This window comes from Pseudopodoces humilis, chromosome 32 (genome assembly GCF_049639895.1).
Source record: "Pseudopodoces humilis isolate 2021_Gansu_Grassland_sample_001 chromosome 32, ASM4963989v1, whole genome shotgun sequence".
NCBI classification, from domain to species: domain Eukaryota; kingdom Metazoa; phylum Chordata; class Aves; order Passeriformes; family Paridae; genus Pseudopodoces; species Pseudopodoces humilis.
The window spans coordinates 603,101-629,000 of NC_142231.1; the positions used below are offsets into that span (position 1 = coordinate 603,101).

At 46.5% G+C, this 25,900-nt stretch overlaps 1 protein-coding gene across 8 annotated transcripts; it reads right to left on the reverse strand.

Moving 5' to 3' along the window:
* Window positions 1-603: 603 nt before the first annotated feature.
* Window positions 604-24,091, reverse strand: LIMA1 (LIM domain and actin binding 1). Of its 8 annotated transcripts, none has more exons than XM_005532822.3 (11): window positions 23,968-24,091; window positions 20,688-20,823; window positions 18,712-18,757; window positions 16,426-16,812; window positions 12,180-12,288; window positions 11,019-11,179; window positions 8,642-8,746; window positions 6,524-6,581; window positions 6,140-6,252; window positions 3,161-3,294; window positions 604-2,776 (listed from the first exon to the last, which is right to left on the reverse strand). In XM_005532822.3, exons 2-11 carry the CDS (start codon window positions 20,804-20,806, stop codon window positions 1,774-1,776), a joined length of 2,235 nt encoding a protein of 744 aa, XP_005532879.2. In that variant the 5' UTR covers window positions 20,807-20,823; window positions 23,968-24,091; the 3' UTR covers window positions 604-1,773. The 8 variants fall into 8 exon arrangements, with proteins under 8 accessions (XP_005532879.2, XP_087924917.1, XP_087924918.1 ...); XM_088068791.1 differs by having other exon boundaries at window positions 24,035-24,068; XM_088068792.1 differs by lacking the exon at window positions 23,968-24,091 and adding an exon at window positions 23,448-23,774.
* Window positions 24,092-25,900: the final 1,809 nt, after the last annotated feature.

Genomic DNA, 25,900 nt, shown 5'->3' on the forward strand with positions numbered 1-25,900 from the left:
GGAACCCCCCGAGGCATGGGCAACAGGGGGGGGGGGGATCTTCCCCTCTGCCCTGCTCAGGTGAGACCCCACCTGCAGAGCTGCCTCCAGCCCTGGGGCCCAGCACAGGGAGGATGTGGAGCTGCTGGAATGAGTCCAGGGCAGGCACCAGGAGGATCAGAGGGATGCTGGGATGAAAGGTTGGGAGAACGGGGATTGCTGAGCCTGGAGAAGAGATAATGACCTCATTGTGGCCTTCCAGTGCCTGAAGGAGCTGCAGGAAAGATGGAGAGAGACCTGGAGTGCCAGGACAAGGGGCAGTGGCTTTAAACTGCCAGAGGGCAGGGTTAGAGGGGATATTGGGAAGGAATTCCTCTCTGTGAGGGGTGGTAGGTCATTGGAATGGATGTCCCAGAGATTTCCCCATCCCTGGAAGTGTCCAAGGCCAGGTTGGTCAGAATTCAAAGCAACCTGGGATAGTAGAAGGTGTCCCTGCCATGGCAGGGGGTGGAATGTGATGAGGTTTAAAGGCCCCTGCAACTCAAACCATTCCATGATTCCATGCCAATTCTCTGACCCCTTAAACACTGCCTTTTTGTGAAACAAGACAAATCCAGACTTCAGTTATAATGGAAATGATCCAAACTTTATTGAAGGTTTTGTCGTTAGCAGAACTGTTAAGAAAGCAGAATATTTTACACCTCAAGAATCATTAAGATCTAATTCTCTTGAGAATACAGTACAAATAAAAGCTAATAAAAAAAAGGGCCTCCTCCTCCCCCATTCAAGATTTTATTATTTGTAAAATAAATGAAGTCAAGTTCAAAAACATTCTGATCTTCAACACTGGCAATCGGAAAGTGTCACTGATTCCAGAGATTTTTGCAATGCAGCACAATTTCACAGCTGTAAGGAAAATATTTATGGCAGCTTGATAAAAGTAGGATTTCAGAGTTGTCAAAAGGCCTTAAAAATCTTATCTGCAGTTTAAAATGATAACGAAGAACTCCAAGTAAAAAAAGAAATGACAACAAAACAAAACAAACTCCACTTCAAATGCCTGTGAAATGCAGAAGTAATGCCCTGCAGGCTGCTCCAAAGTGTTCACTTGTCTTTTGCAGAGACCTGGCAGCCAGCACAGCTCCTGGGATAGCACTGAAATACACATGGTCCAGCAATGGGCACCATTCCAGTTGTGCAGGGACTCCTCAACTGATCACAGGCAAGTTTGAGACAGAAATTCACACTGCACTCAGTTTAGGATGCTTTAGTTGTTGGACACTACACACAGAAATACTTTTATTATTAAAAATAAGAAGCCCAGTTGTGCCCTTTCCATGTATTAAAGTGCATTAAGTGACCATTTTAAAGCAGGCCAGAAAGTCCCTTTGAAGTTGGTCCCTAAGCACTGCAGTAGCATTTGTAGTGGTATGGGTGGTGTGTTCCAGAGGCCCTGTCCCACACCAGCACAGCAAGCACAGTGGAATTCCATAAATTGTTAGTGAAATACCTATTGAAGCTCAAAGGGATAAGACAGTAGAGAACAGCTCTGTTCTCGTGCTGGGGACAGACACTACCAGCTGAAGCCATCCCACAGCCAGACATTTGTTCCATGCACCTAAAGAATTTGCAGGCTTCCAGAGTTTTCTAGCTGAGATAATTTGTATGTAGATTCCCTTAATGCTGATGTGCAGTGCAGCATCACTTCCTCCAGGAGAGCTGTTTGTTAAAGCTAAAAATACCCATTTCAAAAGGCCCAGCACCTTGCAGCAAGTTTTTTAGTAAAAGGCCAATTTATTCATCATCATCATCATCTTCATAGTAGCGATTCCTTTTGATCTGTTCTTCCACAGATAGATCTTCCATGTCTTCACCCTCCCAAAAACCAACATCTTGGGATTTACGATTCTGGTTTGGAGATGATTCCTTGGCGGTCACAACATTGGCTAAGCTGGAATGTTTAGGAGAATTTGGTTCAAGGAGTTCTTCCTTTGGAATTTCTCGCTCCTCTGTAGTGTGTTCTTCCTCATCTGTGTCTGCATTCATCTGGCCATTCTCTACAACACTGTGCTCTGTTTTATTACCAGACAATTCCCCTTCTTCCTCCACATTTTTCTCCCCGGCATTCTGGATGTTCCTATGCTTAACCCTCTTTTCCTTTTGTTTTTTCTCTATGACAACCTCTCTCTCCAGTTCCTCACTCCTTTTCAAGGTGTCTCTCTCTTCCTTAGAGGGAGATGGAGAATTCTCTGTTTTATGGCCTTTAACAGATACTGTTCTAAATGAGGCTGCGACTGTAAAGGGGCGACTTCGCTCCTTCAGCGAGGAAGATCTTCTTAACTTTTTGAGATCCAGATCCACATCTTCCTGCACATCTGGCTTGGAAATCTCTTCTTCTGGAGGCCACTTGGGTTTGAGTACTTTGATGCCCTCATCTAAGGCACTTCCTTGGATACTTTGGTCAGATGGAGGTGGCCAGGCAATCCTGAGCTTTTTTGTTTCTGCAGGTCTTTCTTCTCTTTCAGGCACAGCTGAAGCTTTTGCTTCCATACTTGCTGCCAGAACCCCTACTTTTGCAATCGGGGCATCCTCTACTCCTGGGCTTTGTGGAGTTTCTGCTGCATTCACACCATGGACTGTTTTCTCTGGGGATTCTTCACCTTCAGTTTTACCTGCCCACAATTCCTTATGCTGCTTGTGTCCAAAGCCCTCATCATAATTGCCTTTGGACTTGAAGAGCTGATTGAAGTGAGGCTTGCAGTAGATGTTCCCACGCAGAGACGCGTACGTCCCGAGGCTGTTCAGGAAACACAGACCAAACATTAGAGCTCAAGGCCACCAACACAGGCATCTGTTTTAGTTGTGTTACAGAAGAGATTCAATTTCAGTCTTCCACATGTTCAGAAAGACAAGATTACAGCCCTCAGGGTTTGTATGGCTCTTTCTAGGAACTCTTTACAAAGCTGGACATTCTATTTTTCCCCACATAAGCCTACATTAAGAGTTTAAAAATGGCATCAAGTGTGGCAGGCGCTGGCAGAAGTAGGCCTGTGTTACCTCCCCTACACAAATCACTGGATTATGGTGACTTCCAGCTCAGCTAGACCTGAGCAACACCTTTCCTCAGCTGTGGGAAGAAAATTCACTTCCCAGAGGGCAGCCAAGGGAGCAGTGCACATACCTGAGTTTGCTGTTGCAATAGGAACAGCGGAAGCAGCTGATGTGAAACACCTGCTGGTTGGCAAAGAGCCTTTCCATGGGGTACACTGTCTTCTGACACCCAACACAGGTTTCCTTCATTGGCAACTGGAATTTCTACGAGGGGAAGAGAAAGTTTGTTAACTGGAAAACACATCAGCTACTGGGGACTTGGCGTGGGTTCATGCACAGCTTCCTGAACTCTCAAGAACTGCAGAAAGTCACTTTCTCTAGTGCTGGTGCAGCGGGCTCTGGTGGGCAGCAAGAAGCTACAACAGGCCCAGGGGATTGCTGTGGCTTGACAAGATTTTACCCCAGTGAATCCCACAGCTGAAGCATCACATGCTGAGCAATGGTTGGGAAAGAACAGTGAGAGCACTAAAACTGAGCCTGTTCCCCAAAGCTGTCTCATCCTTTCCTGCAACCTCAGTTTTTATTGATAGGAGAATGATGAAGCATTCCAGTTGATTACAATCAGTGTGAGACTTACCAAAATAACAAAAATAGCAGAGGAAAAGAGAATCTTGAAATGGTTTGGGTTGGAAAGGACCTTGATGATCATCTAGTTCCAATCCCCTGCCATGGTCAGGGACACTGCCCACCAGAAGAGTTGAAATAGCCTCAAAAGGTGCAGGGTGGGAGAGGAAAGGAGCAAAACAGGCTGCCCAATGGTTTGAAATGATCCAATTTTTGTTAAATCTTTTCTCTCAAAGAGGAGGAAATAGTCTCAGCACCAATACAACAGCAGGAAACACTCCTGACTTCACTTGTAAACAATTCCAGCTCTATCCCAAAGAAACCACACTCAGGTTTCAGGACTCACAGCCCCCCAAAACTTGCTCAAGATTCGAAGTGAGCAGAGCTTTGAGGTTAAACAGCTAAAATTCTTATGTGCTTACTAAATTTCCTGAGGGTTTAGTGCAGGGATAAACTTGAGCACTGAGGAGTCGAGTGTCACCATTGTGCAGCAATGATCAAGGGTTTGTTTTCAGACATAATCAAGGAAGCAAGAACACCATGAGAAAAGGTCACTGGATGCCATTTACTTCTTCAAATCTATTAACACTGGCCAATGGAGAGGACACTTCACAGCATAAATTAAATAATACAACATTGACATTTTGAGGCTGTATGTTGATTACAAGTGATTTAGCAGCCCAGCCTCCACTCCAGGTCTGCACAGACATAGTGTGGCTTCTCCTTGGCAAAGAATTACCTGCTACAAACTTACAAGAAGCTTTACGGAAAAATCTGATGCCTGAAGGAAAAACAGGAAGGTCACAGGAAGACATAATCACAAATTTATTTATAACAGTCTAGAAACAATGGTTAGGAATGAAAGTTCCAGTGTGTAAGGGCAGATTGCTGAAGATGGAGCCAGCTCAAGTCACTTTGTCACAACCATAAAGTTTGCTGCCAATTTAATTCCATTTTAATATGTATTTCAGGGTTTCCAGGCATCGCTTGAAGTTACAGTAGATTAAAGTTTTGATGATGACAGCTTCAATAACAAAATTCAGAACTCTTTTTGAAAAAGAATCCACAGTTTCTAGGTGCTGCCAAAACTCTGAATCTTGAGTCACTAAATGAAATCTCAAAAAAAAAATGAGATTTACTGATGCAAACAAAAATCTGATCACCCGTGCTTGCCACATGGAGCAAGGCAGCAACAATTCACTTGCCCACCAAAATGTTTTCTCCCTGAAAGCTCAGTTTGGCATGAGGGTTTTACACAGTGACACAACAGTGCTGGCACATGCTTCTGCAATCACATCCCCATCCAAGGAGAGGGACTTACTTGCATACAATGAGCCCTATATCTGTGGAGAGACGCTTTGGGCTGTGAAGAGACAGAAATTCCTTTCCCGGATACTACAGATAGGAGCTACAGGAGGAAGATGAGGCCCCATAAGCATAAAAAGGACTTGAGAGAAAGCTGAGAGTTGAGCTCACATTAGGAGGGAAGCAGAAGGCAGGAGGAGAGGTTAGGAACCAAGAACAGGAGACAGAAGCTGGAAAAGACAAATAGGAACCTTGCATAAATAAACAAGCTTCTACCTCACACAGTGCAGCATCTAAAGCGGTAACTGGGCAAAAGGCTGAAATGGTTTTGATAATCTCAAGAGAGCAGAGGATGTGCAGGTTTTGTGTCACAGACCAGCATCACACAACTCTCACTGCCAGATCAAATTTCCCCTACTGGCATTTCTCCCCTGCACACTGGGAAGTCAGATCTCCCCAGTCTCTGAGCTCAGGGCTGTGTCCTCCCAAAGATGGGGAAAACAACAAAAGCCCAGTTGTTTCCTCAGGAGTGAGCCAGGAAGTGTGTGGCAGCCTAGGGAGTCAGCATCCCACCCCCAGACAACACACGTGATGATCAAGTACAGCCTGACCAAAATGTCCAGTGCTGCCATTTGTTGTCTAATCAGATTAACAAATACATCCCTGTCCCAAAGTTCTCCATCTGCTTTATTGCTCCCCAAAGGAACTGTAGCATCCAAGACTCATTACTCTGAAAGCCAAACCTGATTTTTATAGTCAGGCACCGCTGTGCCCTCACTATAAAGTTACTACCAGTTGCAGCTACCTTGGGAGCAGCTGGAAGAGGAGCAAAGCCAAGTTCCAGCCTGCTAAAAGCTCTGGAGATCAGTACCAGGACCTCAGGGGCCATCTCCAGGAGCTCAGACAAGCCCTGAGACCATCCCCTGCTCATGCCCCTCTGCCACTCTCTGTCACAGGGAGGGTAACAGAGACCAGCAACTCCCACCCAATCTCTGGAAAAAACCTGACTGCTTTGAGGTGCTTTTCCATCCTGAATTCAAGCGCCCTCACAATCACATCCTGATGAGGACGGAGCAGGTATTGATCAGACCTTTGTGCTTAAGCACATTTAGGTTTTTCAGTATTAAATAGGGCTGCCAGTTGGTTTTTACCAGGGTTGAGGACCAAAGAGCTGCGTTACCTTCACGGCTTTCGGTGGGGAGGCCTCTGTCTGCCCAGCTGCTTTAGCACCAAGGTTCTGCTGCTTTGAGATGATCGGTTTCTGAGCTTCTGCCTCGCTCTCTGATTGTCCAACTGAGGGAGCAGAGGAGGGAGAAAAGGCAATTACAGTGGGTTTAAAACTGTGGGCAGCTTATGCTCACCAGATCCGCCAGAGTATCAGTTAAATGGTGAGGGAGCTGCACTTAAAGTGTTCAATCAGGGCAAAAGGAGTTAATAATGTCTTAATTACAGCTGCAAATGAGCTTCTAAACATGAAGGAAATTCTTATAAAGTCAGTGTTAGGCACAGGACAGATTTTTAGTACAAGACAGTTTTTATTAATTAATCATTTGATAGGGCTCACCGTGACCATCCTCCAGCACACCAGAGTGCAAAGACAAGCTGTTCTCACCTACAGAAACCTGCAAGAGAAAATGAGACAATGAGAACCTCTGACCTTCTGAGATCTGAAGTCATGGCCCCAGGAAGGCAGCAGGCAGTTTGAGCACAGAGACAGGGAGAGACCTGAGGGGCTCAGAAAAGGAGTTGGTTTTGAGGCACAAAAGGCTCCAGCATCAAGAGAACCCTTGCTACAAGGTAGACACCCTCATAGAGTTCACACACACACCAGATTTATCTTTGCTTGTACACCTTTATTAACCCTCAGAAATCTTTGTTGATTTGCTGAGGTTCCTCCCAGGTTGTCTCACTTAAAAATCCCTTAACCCCAAGCAGCACATTTACTGGAAATCTCATGGCTCCCTCCAGCATTTGGCCAATCTCTGACATTCAGCAGAGACTGTGCTCTTGGGAGGGGAAAAAAAACCAAATGAAATAAAATAAAAAAGAACACCTGAATTATAAAGATCTTTTGACGAACCATAAGCCTGTTCTAAGGTTGGGACAAACATGCCAGATATTCCTTGTTCATCCTCCTTCAGAAACAATTATATTATACATTTTAAAAACATATAAAAGTAATTGTAATACAGATATAATATATTTTAATTATAATATATAATTATTTTAAAATAATTATAATTTTTAAAAAATTTAAAGACTAGAGGAGTTGGATCTAAGCCAGTTTCAAGTACTACACAGAATCATAGCATTGTTTAATTTGGAAAAGACCTTTAAGATCATCAAGTGCAACCATGAACAAAACCTGCTACAGATAAAGCTCTGGATGTGTAACTATTAAACTTGGCACTATTGCTATTAAATCAAATAGTTTTAAGTAGCTACAAGGAGGAACTAAAGTACTGTAACAAGATTAACAACAAATCATTACTAATTCACCTTAATGATTGAAAAGTCCATTGCAAGCAACTGAAATTTGTAAATTAATGAGGAGGCAAATTATGTGTATTAACATCCTCTGGTCTGCTGAAACCAGAACTGTACCCCAGCGTCCTGGGCAGAGCATGAACATGTTCTGAGGCTGCTAAAGTCACACACGTCTGGCTACTGAATGTGCCATGGGTGCAGTGTGAAAAATGACAGAGTGAAGTGTCTTTTGTTTCCTTTTTGCCAGAGGATTCCCATTTCTGACATTAACGACAAGCAGTTTTAATTAGGCTCATTTCCAAGTTCACCACGTCCCTTCCAAAGGACAATCCTGGCTCCCAAACAATGCCCCATTCAGGTTCTCATTGCACCTGGACACCTCAACAAGTAACTCTGCAATTACAGCTGAACACAAGAAATTTTATTCAAATCTTCCATTCACAACAGGGAGATATTCTGATTTAACAGGTGCTCTTTTAATTAACTCACCTTGGAGCAGGAAGCAGCCTCGACCAGTCAGACACGAAGCTGCTCAGCTGTCTCTGAGGAACAGCTGAAAGCAAAGATTTGGCCCCTTGCCCATGGAAGGCTGAAAAGCTCTAAAAGCCCTCCTGGCATTAAGCTGCCACGTGTTCAGCCTGGACGGAATACACAGTACCCCAATTATTATTCAGCTACTTTTATCCCGTCTGCTGTCCCCAGCTCAGGGAACAAATGCTCGAGTCCAGTTTACAGAGTCTCAATTTATAGCTGGAGCTCAAAACCAGGAACAAACCCAAACTGCCATTCTCAGTTACCCTAAAATTCAGCCACCAAATGCAGAAGAAACAGTGACAAACTCCTTTGACTTGGGTCATACGAAGCTGCTTGTGGGGTGTTTTTTTTTAACCGGTGTGGATTTTTTTGTTTATAAAAAACTATAAAACAAACCTACCAAGACAGAAAAACCTCTCCCAGAAAACTCATCTCTATACATTCTCTTCCACAGACACTTGCTGTCTTGTAATTCAGAGTCAATCTAAAAAGAATAGTTTAAAAAACCAGGAATTTTGCAGCATGTAACTAATCTGCATCAGCTGCTCACGTTCAATTCCCAGACAGCACGTGGAACATGGAACCAGTGTATCAGCTGTGCTTCCACAGCCAGTTCCACTTAAAATTAAACCCTTGATCTCCACCAGCACAGACATCTTACCTTCTCCCCATCCTGACAGGAACTGGAGTCCTCAATTGGTGCCATATTCTCCTTCTGCCCAGATTTGTAATTCTTGACTTCACTCTCACTGGCTTGAATCTCACTCTATAGGACAAAGCACTGGAAAGGTGACAGGTTCTTTTCCCCTAACAAAATACTTCCTTTTGATTTTTCTTGAAATGTTTTAAGAACTGTTTTTCTAGTATGTGGAGTGAGGATTTAAGGAAGAGCTGTAAGAATGTACAGACACTTGTTAAGAGACATATTCTAATGAGGGAACAGGATTGGGCTGCAGAATTTTACTGTGCTCTAAGGAGATAATGCCAGTGTTTTCCTGAGCAACCCTTTTCTTCCAAATTCCTGTTTAAAATACTCCCTGCTCAATCCACATCTTCCTTTTTGAGAAAGGTTAACTTTTCACTTGGAATGACAAGTATTTCCAGATAAGCACTGCCTAAAGTACAGTGTAATTGCTAAATACAATTTGACATAAAAGCAAATCCCACATTTGCTTCAATTCTAGCCAAAACTGAGTCTGTTTTCCTGAGAGTTTTGTTTGTGATAGACTGACTTAAGACTTTCACAGAAGGATCTTTCAGACTTTAAAACCAACAAAAAGCAGTGAAACCTCGTGTTTCTTTCATTGCCACAGGACACAAGATCATTGGAAGCCTCGTGCTTTTCACAAGGCATCTTCTCTGTGACATGAAAGAGGAAGAGCCACATGCCTGCACCAGCATCTTCCTGCACTTGGAAACAAATCTCCACAAAACCAACCACATCCTGGAGGTTTGTGCCAAATGTTGGAATTTTAATGCTTGGATCTCTGTATCTGCTGTCCAGCACCTTTCCCTCCCCTTCCAACACACAGAACTGATTGTTCCTCACCCCTACTCCAACCAAGCGTCCATCAGGTTTAATCCAGGCCTTATTACACCACAATGCCCTAAAATAGTTGTACACAAGAGAGATTCTGGCTTTTCTCTGTAGCCCAGTTGTGAGAAGGGCAGCACAAACACCACACTTCCATAGAAAAAAAGCCCTGGATGCTTTGGCAGTAGGGAAGGAGAAGATCCCAAGGTTAGGGCTGCTGTTGGAACAGTGGCACTGCAAACACTGGCCTCAGGAACCCCTGTCTGCTCCACCTCACGCTGCCCTCATCCACAGGCTGGGTCAAAATGGGAAGAGATTGTGCCCAAATGGGGCATCCTGAGAGCATCAGGCTGCACTGACACTAAACCAAGAGCACTGCGGGGCTGCAAACAGGACCCTCTGGAGAAATGGCAATCTCTTGCCATCAGGACAGAATTCAGTGACTCAGCCACCACTCTGAGCCCCAAACTGGAAAAGGCATTGGGAAACGAGCCCAGGTGAGGCACAGGAGGCAGAAATGGACAATTAGGTTAATCAGATTTGTTGCAGTGGCAGCAAGGACTTTCCATTCATGCAGGGAAGGTTTTACTGACCCTCCTCCCACAGCTGGGGAGTCTGACCCACGTGCAGATGAAATTCAGGAATCATTTGAGCTGGGAAGGGGCCCTTGGCCCTCTCTCTCCTGGGAAGCAGGCCCTCCTCTGAGGGAGAACCAGCACTTCGGGCTCACATTTCCAGGGCAAGTTTCCCAACTTAAAAAGGCCTTTCCTCTTTAAATCTGTTACTCTGGTTAATAAAAGTAATAATTGAGCAATATAAGTTCCCATCATTCAGCAAAAGTATCAGAAACTTCCAGCAAATGTACCTAAGCAATTTTTAACAAAAGCTGAGATTCCTGGAACCTCCTCAGCTGTAACACTTCATTAATTGTTCAGGTCCTGGTCAAATATTTGCAAAACAGGCAGAGGTTCATTCACTGCAGGAGTCTAATTGGAATCAGAGAGCGGTGAGAAATCCTGAAGAGAGGTGAAAAGCAAAAGCGAGGAAAACCAAGAGTCCAAAGCTGCAGGCCAAGAGATCCAAGCTCTGAGCACTGTGTGACACAAAGTCACCTCATCTCACTGTGCCTCAGTTTCCCACAGCTTAGAGCTGACAGACAACATGGAACTGAGTGGAGTTTTCTGTTTTTAAACAAAAACAACAAACACGTAGAGGGCTACAGACAGAAAGAGAAAGAATGTCAACTATGCTTCAGAAGGACCTCGGTCAGGGTGCCAGCAATTAATTCCTTGGAAAACTTTCAACATGATTGCAGGAAGATGCAAATATAATTATTTATTCCTGCAGTATGAAGAGGCAACTCTTCATCAGAAATTACTCCTATGGGCACAGAGTTATTTTCCAGAAAGAATGGCATTACCCTCAAGCAGCCTGGTTTCCATAAGATCTTCTTTCCAGTCTCAGGCTGGGACAAAAATTCACTTCCACACAAACCAAGACTTACCATGGGAATGACGCCAGAGGAAGTGCCCTGCTTGGACACAGCTGCCTGGTACTTGGCCAGCCTGTCCTTTATTGATGTCTCCGATAAACGGGGCATGTCCAGGTTCTTCCTGGTCTCTGCCTTCTCTGGGCTGAGTCCTGGACTGGTCTCTACAAGATACCCTGGTAAAAAAAACCAAACATGAATAATGGATAACTCTCAGAGCACTCACCAAGATCCTTCTTGGGGAGAATAAAGACATTGCCATTCTCTCCAGGATCATTCCAGCAAGGACACGATGTGCATCACTAAGGGGTGAGACCCAAGGGAACGGCAGCAGGTGTGTCAGGGGAGAGTTAGGTTGGATATCAGGAAAAGGCTCTTCCCCCTGAGGAGGGTCAGGCACTAAAAAGGCTTCCCAGGAATGGGAACAGCCCCAAGGCTGCCAGAGTTCCAGGAGCGTTTGGACAATGCTCTCAGGCACAGGGTGGGATTGTTGGGGTGTCTGTCAGAGCCAGGAGTTGGGCTGGATGACCCTTGTGGGCCCTTTCCAACTTAGGATGTTCTATGAAAATTTATAATACTAATCATTGGTGGAACCCCCAAAAGATTACAAATAGTTTGCTAGAAAAAGGTCTCCAAACAGATAAAAATACGTGATTTTGTTTAAGTCAAAGCTCACAGTAGCTCCCCTGCAGCTGGCCAGGAAAGGAGGGATGAGGATTGAAGCAAGGAGGCAGAAGGAACATTGACTGTCTGTTCACTGCTTCCTAAATTACCTATTAAAACTAGTTCTAGGATTGGGATGCAGGAAAGAATGGATTACATTCCTTAACCTGTTGGTTCTTCCCTGTGCCTTGGTCTCCCGTGATTAAGAGTGGAATGGTTTAAAATTCCCAGCAAGGCTTCACTAATTAAACAGGATGCTGATGGACTTCGCAGCTGGACAGCGGCTGCACTTCTATTTTGGAAAGGTAAAAGTTATTTCATAGAATCCTTGAGATTGGAAAAGCCCTCCAAGCCCAGCGAGCCCAACCTCTGACTGCTCCCCACCTTGTCAGCCAGCCCAGAGCACTGAGTGCCACCTCCAGGGAAATTTCTATTGTACTGTATAAAGTGGATTCACCTCCTAAACAAAAACCAACCCAACCCACCCAAAGCCCAGCCCTGAGGTTTCCTCACCTGCCGTGCTGTGGCTCCTCTCTCCTTGGGTGGCATCGCAGTCCTCCAAGGAGAGGCTGTTCTCCGAAATCCTCCTGCCCACGGCCGCCCTCCGCGGCTCCCGGGGGCCCTGCCGGGGACAGACCCTCCCATCAGCTGCCTGCACACACCAGGGATTGCTCTGGGTAATCCCTTAAGAGGCACAGGTGTCACTAGCAAATCTGCTTTACTGGAATAAACAAGTCTGGTAGGTGACATCTTATTTAACCAATATAAAGTTTGATCACAGAGTACCTGACCCTCTGTCACCTGGGAAACACTTTCTTGAAGAGGTCAGTCAGTGACCTTTGGAAGGTCTCTTGCTTGAAAAGGACCACAAAGATCAGATTTTTAGGTTGTTCCCACTGCATATTCAAAGCTTCAGCCTGGATTTTTGCATTTCATGCAATTTCTGTTGAAGCCAATAGTCACGGTCATTGTATAAAGATTTAAAATCAGAAAAAGGACGCGAGGAACCACTTTATCCAAAATCTGCATTCATTTTCAGCCACAGAAAAATTAATTAATAGTATTGTAATAAAAGTTATCTAGAGTTATTTGTTTTGATTTTGGATAGTTCATGCATTTGGTACCAATAATTCTCTAATTAGATCTGATAAGGCTGAAGCTTAAGCAGGAGAGTGTGAGAGATAAATATTCTCAGATCTCCAGGATAATTACTCTCTGCTGCAGAGCTGGACAGCGTGTCCTGTAGCACCACACAGATGCTCTGGCTGCCTCAATCAGATTTTATTATTATTTATTGATACCAACTCCCCAGAATCTAAATCTCAACAAAAGAAAGCACGAAAAGAAATTCCTGCAGCTTTGCTAAAAGTTCATGAGCACAGAGTTAAACCAAACTCCTTCAACATTTCATTCACAGCTGAAAGTCAGCTTATAAAATCCTAGAAGGGAACTTTGTTCCATCTCTAGGAAGAGTTAGATCACAGTTGGAAATTCAGATTGAGGCTAATGTAGAGAAAAAGGCAGGTTTGGCAAGATGCTCCAACCACACATTCCCCCTCAGCTCCAACGACTTTCTTATTTGTGGGTCACCAAACTGAAGGAAATTCCAAAGTTTTATTTTCGCAGAACTGCAGTGTAAGATAATCACTGTGAAAAATCAGGCTGCTTTCCATACAAACAGCAACTTCACCAGGAGAGGAAAATGCAGCTGGAAAACCTCTTTTTCCATTAGCACGGGAAATAGTTTCTATTTCTGTGGTTTAAGGCTTTGGTAACTTTTCTTACTGGAAAAGAGCTTTAAATCTGACAAGTCTTGCACTGACCAATAGGCTCAGGTCTGGGAGTGTCTGCACACTTGTAAAGACTTGCAGGTTCCTCATTCCATGAAAACTATTCTTAGATGATTCTATTCAGTCAATGTCCCCTTTAACATCACCCTGAACCCACAAGTCTGGGGTTCCTGCAGCTCAGAAATTTGGGCTGAATTTGCAGCTCCACTCCAGAGCCCTGCCAGCTCCTCCTGCCCTTTGCCACCTCACATCTGCAGGTGTCACAATTTCACCTGAAGAGCTTTTCTGGGGTTGAGCTGCAGAACACAAGAGTAAAAATCCCAACCACCAGAATACTCAAGTTTTAGAGGTCAGGGATATTTTCAGTAATCTACAAATATGTGTAGGTTTTATATCAACAGTTTTGTCTTGGGGGAGAAAAAAAAAAGCAAGAGTAAAAGGGGGGAAAAAAAATGTTTAAAAGAGGGAAGATTAGGGACTTCCCTCATCACAACTATGGACTGAGCAACTGCAGGGAATCAGCAGGATCATGGGAAGATAACTCCTCTCACATGGAAGAAGCCCCCTTAGGGATTTGTCACTCTGTGGCTGGGCCACAGTTCCCAGGGCACAGCTTCTGCTGCTTTGGAAAGGAGATTAAATATTCCTCATGTGTGGAAATCCCCAAGTTCTCAGACTTGGGCAAGTGCAGAAGCACCATGAGCACAGGTAAAGCTTTGCCTGGGGCACAGAGTTGAGCAAAAACCCAAATCAAAGCTACACCTATTTCGTTACAAACCACCTGTGTCAGACATGACCCTGCCATGAGGTCACCTACACACCACAGCCAGGTTTTGCCTTCAAGGAAAAACACAAACCAGCCCGGAGAAAACTTTTTCAAAAATGTTGCAGATCTGATTCTCCTCCCCCCTGGGTGTGCTTTCACTATCACTTACAGGAAGAATCCTTTGAACATCAGGTCTGTTATCAGTTCCAGTCTTTGCTTAGTGCTGAACCAATCCAGGCTGCCGTGCCTGCCTCTAATGGGATTAGAGCAGTTTGTTTCCATGAAAATGCAATAAAAGAAGATCTGCCTCCTATCTGTTGCAGAGGACAGAGCAAGATCTGAGTGAATAAATGAATAAATGATGAGATTTTACTTATAATCCTGAAAATGACAGTAGGTTTGTTTAGAGTGGGAGACAGAATCAGGAAATCCAGGCTGTAATCTGGATCCCTGCCCCAAACCTGCCCAGCAACCATGGAAGTGGATTTATCAGCACTGCCACGATCCTCCAGCCGTGGTGCTGCTTAGTTCACACACAGGTTTTGTCAGCAAAGCTCTGACAGCACCAGCACACCGAGCCTTCAGTAAAGCCTGAAGAAAACTGCCATCTCTCAGCTGAATTTACAGTTGGACTCGATGATAGAAAGGAATTTTCCACCAAAACGGTTCCATGAAGCCTCGCTCAGGAAAAAGCACAGGAAATAAGTGGGGGAGAGGCAACTGCAGAGCTGTGGTGGCTCCCACCTCACTGAGCCACACCTGGGTCCCCACAGCACCAGCTCCCTTCTCTGCACAGACCCACCCAACATTCCCATCCACAGATCAATTCCCAGAACCAGGAACCCAATCCCAAACTCTCCCCCACACATCTAAACCTCAGAACACTCTTTGTCCCTTCTACCATCACAGATTAACTTGGAAACTTGGGGGTTTTGAACCGAACCCGACGGGTTTTGTGCCCCCTGGATGGTGTTTACTGGGTTTAGTTGATTTTCAACAGCGTTTGCATTGCTAAAGTTAAGCTATCAGTTTCAGATTCTCTCAGTTCCAAAACAATTTATTCCCCAGGCTGAGATAAAGTTTCTTGAAGCCCATCTGCAAAATTCCAGGGGAATCCTGGGTGATTAATCCTACAGCAAGAGTTCAGGGAAGGTCTGTCATGGGCAGCTCTCATATCATGACAAAGACTCCAAAAATTCAAGTTGTGAAATGACTTCACACAGACCCGAAATTCCCTTTAACACCGAGTTGCTCCTCCTAGCCTTAAACTGTTACATATTGAAACAACTTTTGTCCAAAATGTGTTTTAGTCAATACTTCAAGAAAACCACCCGCAGTAAAACAAAGCCAGGAGGAGAGGAAACTATGAGAAAACTGGAAAATCCACCAGCATCGAGGCCTCGGGACTGTGTTGCAAGTCCCCAGCATATGCAACTCATTTTGGAGTTAAGCAATTCCCCCCGGGACACGCCGGCTGCAGTCCACATGCGGGATCAGATTTCATGAGCAGTTGGAAGAAAAATGCGAGCCCGGAGCATTTGCAAGTCAAAACTAGTGAGGGCAGGAGCTGCTCTGGCCATCTCGGCTTCGTTTTCTCTCTGTGAGGATTTTTTTTTTGATAAGAAACATTTTGTAAGACACACAAAGATGAGGGAAGAGCGAGGAAAGGATGGGAGTATTTCACTGTGTGTGTGTGTGTGTGAGTTTGTGAGACTCACACTGATACAGATATCAAAAATTCACTTCTTCATCTCGACTGCAACAGTCCTGATTGCTGAGCTCACTTCAAACAGTTCCTTACTCTTTCATGTATTAAAAGATACAGAAATACCTACATATGCATTTTTATACAATTCACATTTGCGTAACTCATTGTAATCTTCACACAAGACACAAACAATCCCTCTTTACTTTACAAAAATCAGTGAATTCCACACTTATTTTTCCCTCTCTCACTGAACCCTATCAAAATCAAATTCACTTTACTCCAGCGAGCAATCACGAGCTGCCGCAACTCCGAGCTCCCTGCACAACCTTGTGTGACTCGAGTAAGTTACTAACACCACGATCTTCTGTTTCCACTAAAACAATGAACACAATATTTGCAGAGTCAATAGCTGGAGCCACTCCCTCCCGGGATTTTCCTGATGCCGCGGAGGCAGCAGCTTTAATTTCTCCAGGATTGGGAGGGACAGATCCTTACCTTGGCCTGAGGAGCTTCACCCTTCTCGAACATCATCTTGAGCTTGCTCAGGGGCACGTTGTACTTCTCGATCCTCCCCGGAGATTCCGACCTCTCGCTGCCTTCGGGCTTTTCCATGTCCCAGGGCTCTCTCGCACAGTTTTCCATGCTGCCACTGTCCCGGGATGGGCTGTGTGGCTCTGTGTCACCAGCGGGACACTGCGGCTGGCCAGGGGCAGCTCCAGCCCCCGGGGATGGCGAAGGGGAGCGGCCGCTCCCGACTTTGTGCCTCAGCTCGCTCCGGATCGCTTCCTTGCCACACTCCGCTGCCAGCAGAGGATTCTCCCACTTCTTCTTCAGCACGCTCAGATTCCCCCTGGTCAAGTGAGCGGGCAGGTTTTCTGTGTTCTGCAAAGAGCAAGGAGTTAATTGCGGCTCTCCAAAGCACTTCCTTTCCATGCAGGAGGAAGCTCAGCAGCGATCCCCGCTCCCGGCCAGCTGTGAATAGTTACAGCTGTGCCACATGGAGAAAGCATCCAGGATAGGGAAGGAAGGAGGGGGGAGAAGAGAAAAGTCAGGATAAGGCAGGAAGTGAGCAAACAGGAATGGCCTTATAAGGGAAAAGGGAGTCAAAGGCAGGAGTTAAATGGCACACAAAAGACCTGAATCCACATATGAAGGAAATGGGACTCAAATCCACACAAGGAGGGTCTCTAGTCCCAGAACAAGGTAACGGGAGCACAAGAGGCCATAGGAGATGGCTGCTGTGCCAAATGCTGCGGTGTCTTCAGAAGACATCAGCTATCAGACCTTCCAAAAGCTACAAATTAGCTTTCAGAAACCACTGAATCCTTGGAGTTACTTGTTTCTGCTCTCAGGTAGCATCAGCGCTAAAGTTCCCAGAGACCTGCTCAGGATTTTACACCACACAGCCAAAGCTCAAGCCAAGCACCCACAACAAACATCCTTCTGCTCCAGTTTAAAAAATAACCAGTAACTCGCTGGGATTTTTGTTCCATTTCACTCAACCCATGGAAAGCACGGCCGGGGACACACACACGGGTCACTGGCACTGCCTCACCCCCAGGGGAACACCCGGAGCAGCATCACCTCACATCCCACTGCTTCCCAGCCCATTCCCAATCCCAGCAGCTCCCTCTCCCCCAGAACAACAGCCCAGCCCATGTTTGAGCCATTCCAACCCAATAATACCTGCCACCATTGCATGTTTCCTGTCTCTCCCTTATGGAAACCACTCCAAACTCATTGCAAGTGGAGCAGGGCTGCCAGGCTTACAGGAATTAACCGGCATTAGCAGCTATATTAGGATTTAAGTCTCTCACCCTATTACTCTTCTGGTCACATTTTGAATGCTGCTTTGCAAATTGACTTGAATCCACTTACTCTTCACAAAAAAATCAGCGTGTTTGCTGACTGAATTGAAAAGAAAGTATTAAAATTATAAGGGAAGTGTCATAATGGAAGAGAAATATTGAAAATTGTGTGGCAGGTTTCTGTGGGAACACCTCCAGAATCCCAGCACACTTTCTAAAACTTGAGACTTGTCTGTTCCCTGATCACAGGAAGATTGACAGACAAGTACAAGCAATGAAGAAAATTTAAGACTTAAAAGTAATTTTCAGAAAGCTTCTTTTATCCCACCTATATCCCAAACAACAAAGAGTGGCTCCCTAAACATTAGAGAAATCAAGGCAGCAACCTTCCTCTAGAGCCTGAAAATATTGGCAGTGCTTTAAAATATAAATTATCCCAAGGACCAAGACAAAACCCTGCAGCCTTTGTCAGCCAAGGTTCCCTGATCCCTGAACACAAAGGAGGTTACAGGAGGGAACGTGGGGCTGTAACAGAGCCAAAAAGGTTGGTGCTGTGTCTCATCCAGGGGCATTTCCAGTCCTGGATTTCAGGGAGGCTTGGAGGCTCCTTTTAAGCAATTTTAAATTTAGTTAAGAAAGGAAAAGGCACCACACAAATGCCTCCAGCTAAGAACAGGAGGTGGGTATTCCTGGCTTGTGGTTAACTCATTTTGCCTTTTGCTTAGGAGAGAATTGGTGATTCAACACAGCTTTGGGCAAGAAACTTAATTTCCTTTCCTCCACACTGGGAAAAAGTGTGGGGCACGAAGCAAAAGCAAACCCTATGTGTGAGCCAGGTTTCCTGTAGGACACACAGCAGCAAATTTTGATATTCCAAAAATCAACTGTCACAGCAATATTCATGCAGGTGATCCATCCTGATTGTAGGCTGTGTTCATTCCCAAGGAAACAAACATTTATACACAACACTTACACTTCTCTTCTTCTCAGCAGTGGCTTCTTCAGCAGCTTTCTGATACCTTTGAGAGAGTGAAAAACAAACAAGAGCCAAGTTTTAACCAGGATACCAAACGCTCCTAAAGACAGCTGAGATTTTTCTTCCCCCACCAAGGGTTCTGTGCACCCTCCAGATCAACTAAAACTAGAGGCTGGACAAACAGCAGCAAATAACACAAAGCCAAGCGACAGACACATTTTCAGTCATACAGTTTACAATAATAACACCCATTAATACTTTTCATTCCCTAAGCACTCTGATTCCCAAATAGAGACAGTTTACCTTGGAATAGCTGTATTGTTTCCATCACCCAGCTGTCTGCTGTGCCCCCTTGCAGGAATAACTCAGCTCTTTATACAGCAGCTGCTGAACCAGAACAAATTCCAGCTTGGCACATGCCGAAATCTCCCTAAGTGCCAGTGGATTTTACTCTTGGGGCTGGGAACTGCCCCCATTCAGCACTTGCCTCCTGGGCAGCTGAGCCATCACAGCCCTCTGGAGATAAGCCACCCTGGATCATGAATCAAAGTCCTTTAAGGAGCTGTAGGAAACTCCCAGCAATCTGCACCGGGCTGGGTGTGAGTCCCTGCACAGTCCTCCCTGGTTACTACACTGCACAAGGTGATTGCACTTGGCCTTTGAAATACGAAAATTAGTGACAAATTTCGCCATTTTAAGGAGAGTTTCACTTTTCAGACAGAAGGAACACGGCGTCTGCTTGGGCAAAGGGTGTTTCTGTTTTCCTTATCTGTGGAATTGTGCTTTTGACACAACAGTGAGTGTGTTACAGGCTCCTCTTTAATCCATGCAAACGCACACTAACCCACCTCTCTGCACCGTAAAGGGTCCAAATTTGAACACAAGGTGCTGAGAAAGTGATAATGGAGGAAAAGGGATCAGTAGTGGAAGAAGAAACAAAGAGGAACACAGATTAAAGTCGAGTAGCACCTGGAAAACAGAAGACAACTGAGGAGTCCCAGCCCCCCGCTCTGTGAGTCAGCCCAGCATGGGCACTTCTTGAATCTCTGCTGTTGCCTTTTGTGTCTCTGACCTGACAAAGCTGATTATAAGGGATGGGGGAAAATGTTTTCACATACAAATATTTAATTAACAGCACTTTAAAAAGTCACACTCCTCCCTGCGGGTATCAGGGTGGCAGAGCCAGAGAGCAGGACTGGGTTTTTCCAAGGCACTGACCCTGCCTATGGAGAGGGACACCACTTGATTAAGGAATAGCAGTTTGGATTACTTCCAGTAAGCCTTTTACAAGGGATTATCAACATTTAGCAAGATGACCAGGTTCTGTAATCAAGCTTCAGCGAGTGAATAAATTACCTTAACAAGGTGGTGACAGCAAACAGCTTCTCCCTGGGCCAGAGATGCACAGAGGAGCTCTGGAGCTGGGGGTGTGTAACTGTACAGATTCCAAAAAGTTTGCCTGCACTCAAGATCCAAACACTCCAAAACTTTGTTACACTATTCATGCAATAGTGGAGACTCAGTTTCCCAAATCCCATTGAAAACTCCAGCTGAAGCCTATATGATTCCTTAAGGAAATAAAAGCTTTTCCAGGGAATGCATTGCTTACTGCCACTCAGCTTTCTCAGGGTATACAATATTTATGGTTTGAGTGTAACCCTTCATCCGTCTCTCGGAGACAAGGGAAGCTTAATATTCCTTTTCTTCCTGAGTCAGAAGAGGTTTAGACTGGATAGCAGGGAAAGGTTCTTCCCCCAGAGAATGACCAGGCACTAAAAAGGCTCCACAGGGAATGGTCACGGTCCCAAGGCTGCCAGAACTCCAGGAGCATTTGGACAACACTCTCAGGCACAGGATGAGATTGTTGGGGTGTCTGTGCAGGGCACAGCAACTGTGAGAGCAGCAGTCCCTGCCCAAGGTGCCAGCTGTCACCTGCACACACAGCTGGTGCTCACCAGCCCCACAGCACTTACTTGGAGAACCTCTCCACCAGGGCCGAGGACTTGTTCTTGTTGACCAGGGAAAGCTCTTTTGCAGTGATTTTCAAAGACTGAGAGGTCCATTGCCTTCTATTGAACGGGGAAGGCTCCATTTTATCTCCCCAAATCCCTGCTCAGGAGGAAGGAACAGCGTCAGCAATAGGAACTGTGAGCAGAAAAGAAGTTCCACAAAGTGATTTGATCCCTATTCAGGTGCTCCCAGCAATCCAAACCCTTGAGGATCCGTCCATCAACTGACATTGAAAAGGCAGCAGATGACAATTATCATTTCCTCTGCAGATGCCATTGAGATGGTGCCCTGATAAAGCCACAGGCACAATGGGGACACAGAGCTGTGACCAGAGGATGCCAGAGTGACACTCCTGTGTCACAAACACACACACAGGAGCTCCAGGAAGCCCCAAAGTGCCCTCACTTGTTCCGGTTTCAACCCAAATGTGCTGGCATTTATGTAAGAGGGTTTGAGTTACGAAACTAAGAGGATGTAATTACTATACAAACATTTTTCATTCACTCTTGTGTTCACTCTCAGCACAGCAGCAGCGTTTCCTCTGTGAGCTCAAACAAGTCTCGTGTTCATGGAGGCAGCTGTGCCCCTCCTGTTGCAGTAGCTACCAAAATATCAGTGAAACAGTATTAATTACCTAAAGAACAGCTCCAACCACCCCATCCTGCTGGAAATGGCAAGAGATTTTGTCCAGCTTTTCACCACAGAAGCCAACAAAACTATGTCAGATTTATTTTTTTACATAGTTTTCTTTTGTGGAGGAGGAAAGGAGGGGAGATTAATTTAAAGAATTCTCCGATAAGACAAAAATAAAGCCTGTAGGGCAACGCCTTTCCTTTTTTCCTCTTTTCTTTTATCCCCAGTCCCATGTCACACAATGCCTGCAGCAAGGGCACGAACTGACCCTGCAATGCCAACTCCAGGCAGGCTGAGCTCTTTCTTGTATTTTCCATTAATTCCTTTAGCGGATTTGCACAGTCACGGAACTCTGGATCCAGCGTGAGTCCAGGTCTTCCAGACAACTGATCACACATAAACACCTTCACACAAGGCTGCATAAACAATCAAAGGGAGGAAAGACAACGTTCCTGAAATCCTCACAGGTCTGGAATGCACCTGCTCAGAAATGACAAATGTGGGATTCTGGAGCACCTCAGCCCAGGAGAACTCAGGGTCACAGGCAGCTCCCAGCGCTGGAATGGGAGCCTCGGGAGCAGAGAAGCCTCTCCAGAGCTGTTCCCTGCCTGGAGACAGAGCAGGTGAACACATCCCTGTCCTGGGAGATGCAGGAAGAACGGGCCTTTCTCTCACATGCCATAATTCCTCTGATGTCCTGGAGAGAACAGCATGCCGTGACAGGACGTGCTTTATCAGAACAGTGATTTTGGTGGAGTTTTCAGACACGCAGGTGGAACTGTCGCTGCAAACAAGTGACGTTGGTTTCGTGGGGATGTTGAAACACACTGAAACCATTTATCAGTGTTGCTTTTCCAGGTGTAGCTACATGAATGGCACACAGAGCCCCTTCCAACCAGCAAGAGAAACCCAAACTGGAGTTACTTTCTGAAATTCCTGCCTTTTTGAATGCTTTCTGCATCACCAAGTCCCCGCTAAACCTCCATCCAGGCTGCACCGAGAGCACTCTGCATTTAACTGGCCTTTGACAACAGCACAAATCACCATCCACAAGGACAAAGGATCTCATTTCTATCTTCTCTCTTTCCAAAAATCATATTGCACACACAAATAAACCCAGTGTTTCTGTGACTGCAGGATGCAGCCCCCAGGAGCCTCAGGATACACACAGAGAGATCACAGATCGAATTTACTGCTAGAAAATCCCACAAAAAGAATTCTGTCCGTGTTAAAGACCAATGCTGAATGAGCTGTGTCATGCCACAGGTTGAACTTTGTTTTATGACTAATCTCGAGCCAAAGGGAGCTCACCTGAGGCCCCGCTGCAATTTAAATGGCTTTTCAGAGAGCAGAGTCAGCTGTGCCCAGGAAACAGGAGCGGGGCATTCATGAGAGCTCCCCTGGCACAGGGAACAGGTGCTCATTGACACACAGTAAAACACTGAGAAACAAAACTGAGTGTAATTGTTCAGAAAATGGCCCTGGTTTGGATGCCTGAGCATCCCACTGCATCTCCAACCACTCCTGTTCAGGGCTGTATCTTCTCCCCGACGAGTTTTTCTGTTTCCCTGCCATTCTCCATCAGAGCCACATGTACACTGAGTTACTCTGGCTTGTTTAGGCAAAAATCTCTTCATAAAAAAGTCAGTACGTGCTGCTGGGACATTCAGCTGGAAAGAGAAGCAGCCTATCTGGAATCACAGTCACTAGAAATGACATGAAACAGAGGTCTGACATGCCTTGAAACTTGTGCTCCCACATTTTTATGCCATTCCACATTCTTAGCACTTTCCCATTCATTTTCAGTTTTGGCGTGTTCAAGTATCTCTGGGCTTTCTTTACTGCTCCTTGTGAATGGTTTGTCCAGACTAATTTGAGAAAGGGTGTATTAAGAGTTAAACAAGACTATGAATGCTCTGTAGGTACTGTGGAAGGTGGCACAGAGTCCAGAGGAGATGGGAATGCCAGAGGTGCACCAGCTGATAGGGAAGGAAAGGACTGTGACTAAGCCACAATCTAGCACATCAATAACCTCAGAATATATAACAGCAGAATATATTCCAATAACATCAGGATATAAACGCCTTTACCCAGAAAGATCCTGAGAGAAAAGCCACCTAACGCTTAGCCAAGGTAGAAATGGCCCGTTCACTACAAGCGGCCCCAGGAACGGGCCAGCCCCGGGCGCCACGCTCCAGCCCCGGGCACGAAACCGCCCAGAGCCGGAGGCTGCGGAGGGCGCGGCCCCGGGAGCCACGAGCCCCCGGCCCGGCTTTTCCGGACGGGCACCGGCCCCGGGCGGGGCAGCAGGACGGGGCTGTGCCGCTGACCGCCGGTACCGGGCACCGGAGCCGAGCGGAGCGGGACCCGGGCTCACCCCCGGCCCAGCCAAGCCCCGCAGCAAGTCCAATTCTGGGTGGCTTTGCTGTCAGAGAGAAACTCCCAGCGGTCCCGACCCCCTCCCCGCGCTCTTATCCCGGCCGAACCGAGGGGGGAGAGGTCCCACCGCACCTGTCCCGGCCCAGCCGGCGGCTCCCGGCACACCTGTCCCGGCCCAGCCGGCAGATCGTACCGCACCCGTGTGTCATCTTCCCACCCCGCCCCACGTACCTGTCCCGGCGGAAGCAGGGAGACCCCACCGCACCTGTGGCAGCTGAAACAACGGGTCCCAACGCACCTGTCCCGGCCGAACCGGCGACTGCACCTCCGCGCCCGCCGCAGCAACCGGCAGCGGCTCCGGCCCCGCCCCCGGGCCCATTGGGCCCGCCCCCGAGCGCTCGGCCACGCCCCCGGCCACGCCCCGGCCCAGCGGGACACGCCCCTGGCTTGGTTCTGTCCCCCTCACCTGGTTCTGTCCCCCTGGTTTCGTTCTGTACCCCTGCCTTGGCTCTGTCTCCCTGGCTTGGTTCTGTCCCTCTCGCCTGGTTCTGTACCCCTGGCTCGGTTCTGTCCCCCTCGCCTGGTTCTTTTCCTCTCGCCTGGTTCTGTCCCCCTGGTTTGGTTCTGTCCCCCTCCCTTGGTTCTGTCCCCCTCACCTGGTTCTGTCCCCCCGCTCGCCTTTGGCCGCAGGTGTCCCCAAACCTGGCCAAGTGAGGGTGCAGTGAGGGGTCTCAGAGTTGTGGCTCGACCCCACCGTGGCTCCCGAGGGCTCAGAAGGGGCTGTGCTGGGGCAAGCTGTGTCTGTGCCAGGTGTTTGGGTCTCCTGCAGCCTTGATTTGTTTGGAAAAAAGAAAAACTGGCTTCAGCAGCCAAATGAGACACACGGCATTCCTGAGAATTAGAACATCCCTGTGTTCTTTAGCAGGACACTGCTCCTGGCCAGCCCTGCAGCTCCTCGAGGGATTCGTCTGAACAATTCATTGTGTTCCTTTAGATGTTTCTATTTCTTTCCTCGTGTCAAGTACCAAATTCCTGTGTTAAAAAAGAAACAAAACTGTATATATTTGGTGCTCCAGCTCCTTTCCCAACTGCAGGTGTTGGATGTTGATGTTGTCCCAAATTCTGGGCTGTCCCAAATTCCTTGGGAGCTGCTTGCAGAGCAGTGGCCATTAAGACAGGAAGTGACTAATTAGATTAATTTCTTGGTGTTACTTTTATGACAGTCTCAGCACTGACATGTAAAATTTAGTCATTCCAGTAAGAAGTCTGAATTATGGCCCAGAAAATGCACACACTGTAAATTTACAGCTCCTGTGCTTGGATCCTGGTGGGAGGCAGGTTCATCCAACCTGGCTCCAGGGCTTGGAGCAATCTTGGATAGTGGAAGGTGTCCCTGCCATGGCAGGGCTGGAATGAGATGAGCTTGAAGATCCCTTCCAAGCCAAACCATTCCAGGATTCAGTGGATCAGCACACAGTTGGCCAGTACAGCACAGGAACACTTGCACCTTCTGGACTGGCATCCCCCCTTTTTTGTGACAGGAACACCACAGGCACCTCAAATGACACCAGATACCAACGTTGAGGCACTTTTGGCAAGCCATCCCTGCTTTTCCAATGTGCAGCCTCGTCAGGAATGCTGCAGTGATGTGCTTTGACCCAGGGTTTTATGGAAAACTTCAGTATTCCAGACTTAGAGATTTTCAAAATGAGAAATGGATATATTTTTAGGTTACATAGGATGGAGTAGTTCTTTGGAAATGTTGGGAATACAGAATACACTGAATCAGTGCCTGGAAGTTTAATTATCCAAATATCAAGGATAAAAGAATGGATCTCACTGCTTGCATTACAGCAGCCCACAGACTGCTGTGATAAAATATCAGATGTGCATCAAAGGCAGTGTAAAGCCTCAGCCTCTGTGCCCATGCTGGCTCCACGAGAGCTCCATGTGCCAGAGGGATCTGCTGTGGGATTAGTGTCCAAATGAGGCCATGCCAGAACGTGAGGCACCTCACAGAGCCATGGGATGGGCCGTGAGGAGGAGGAGAGCAGCACTTAGGAGATGCTGCCTTGCCTTAATTAATTATGTGATGTTTCCAGGGTTTAATTTAGGGTGTTACAAACATCCTCCTGGCTCAGACCACGACATCTCCAGCACAGGG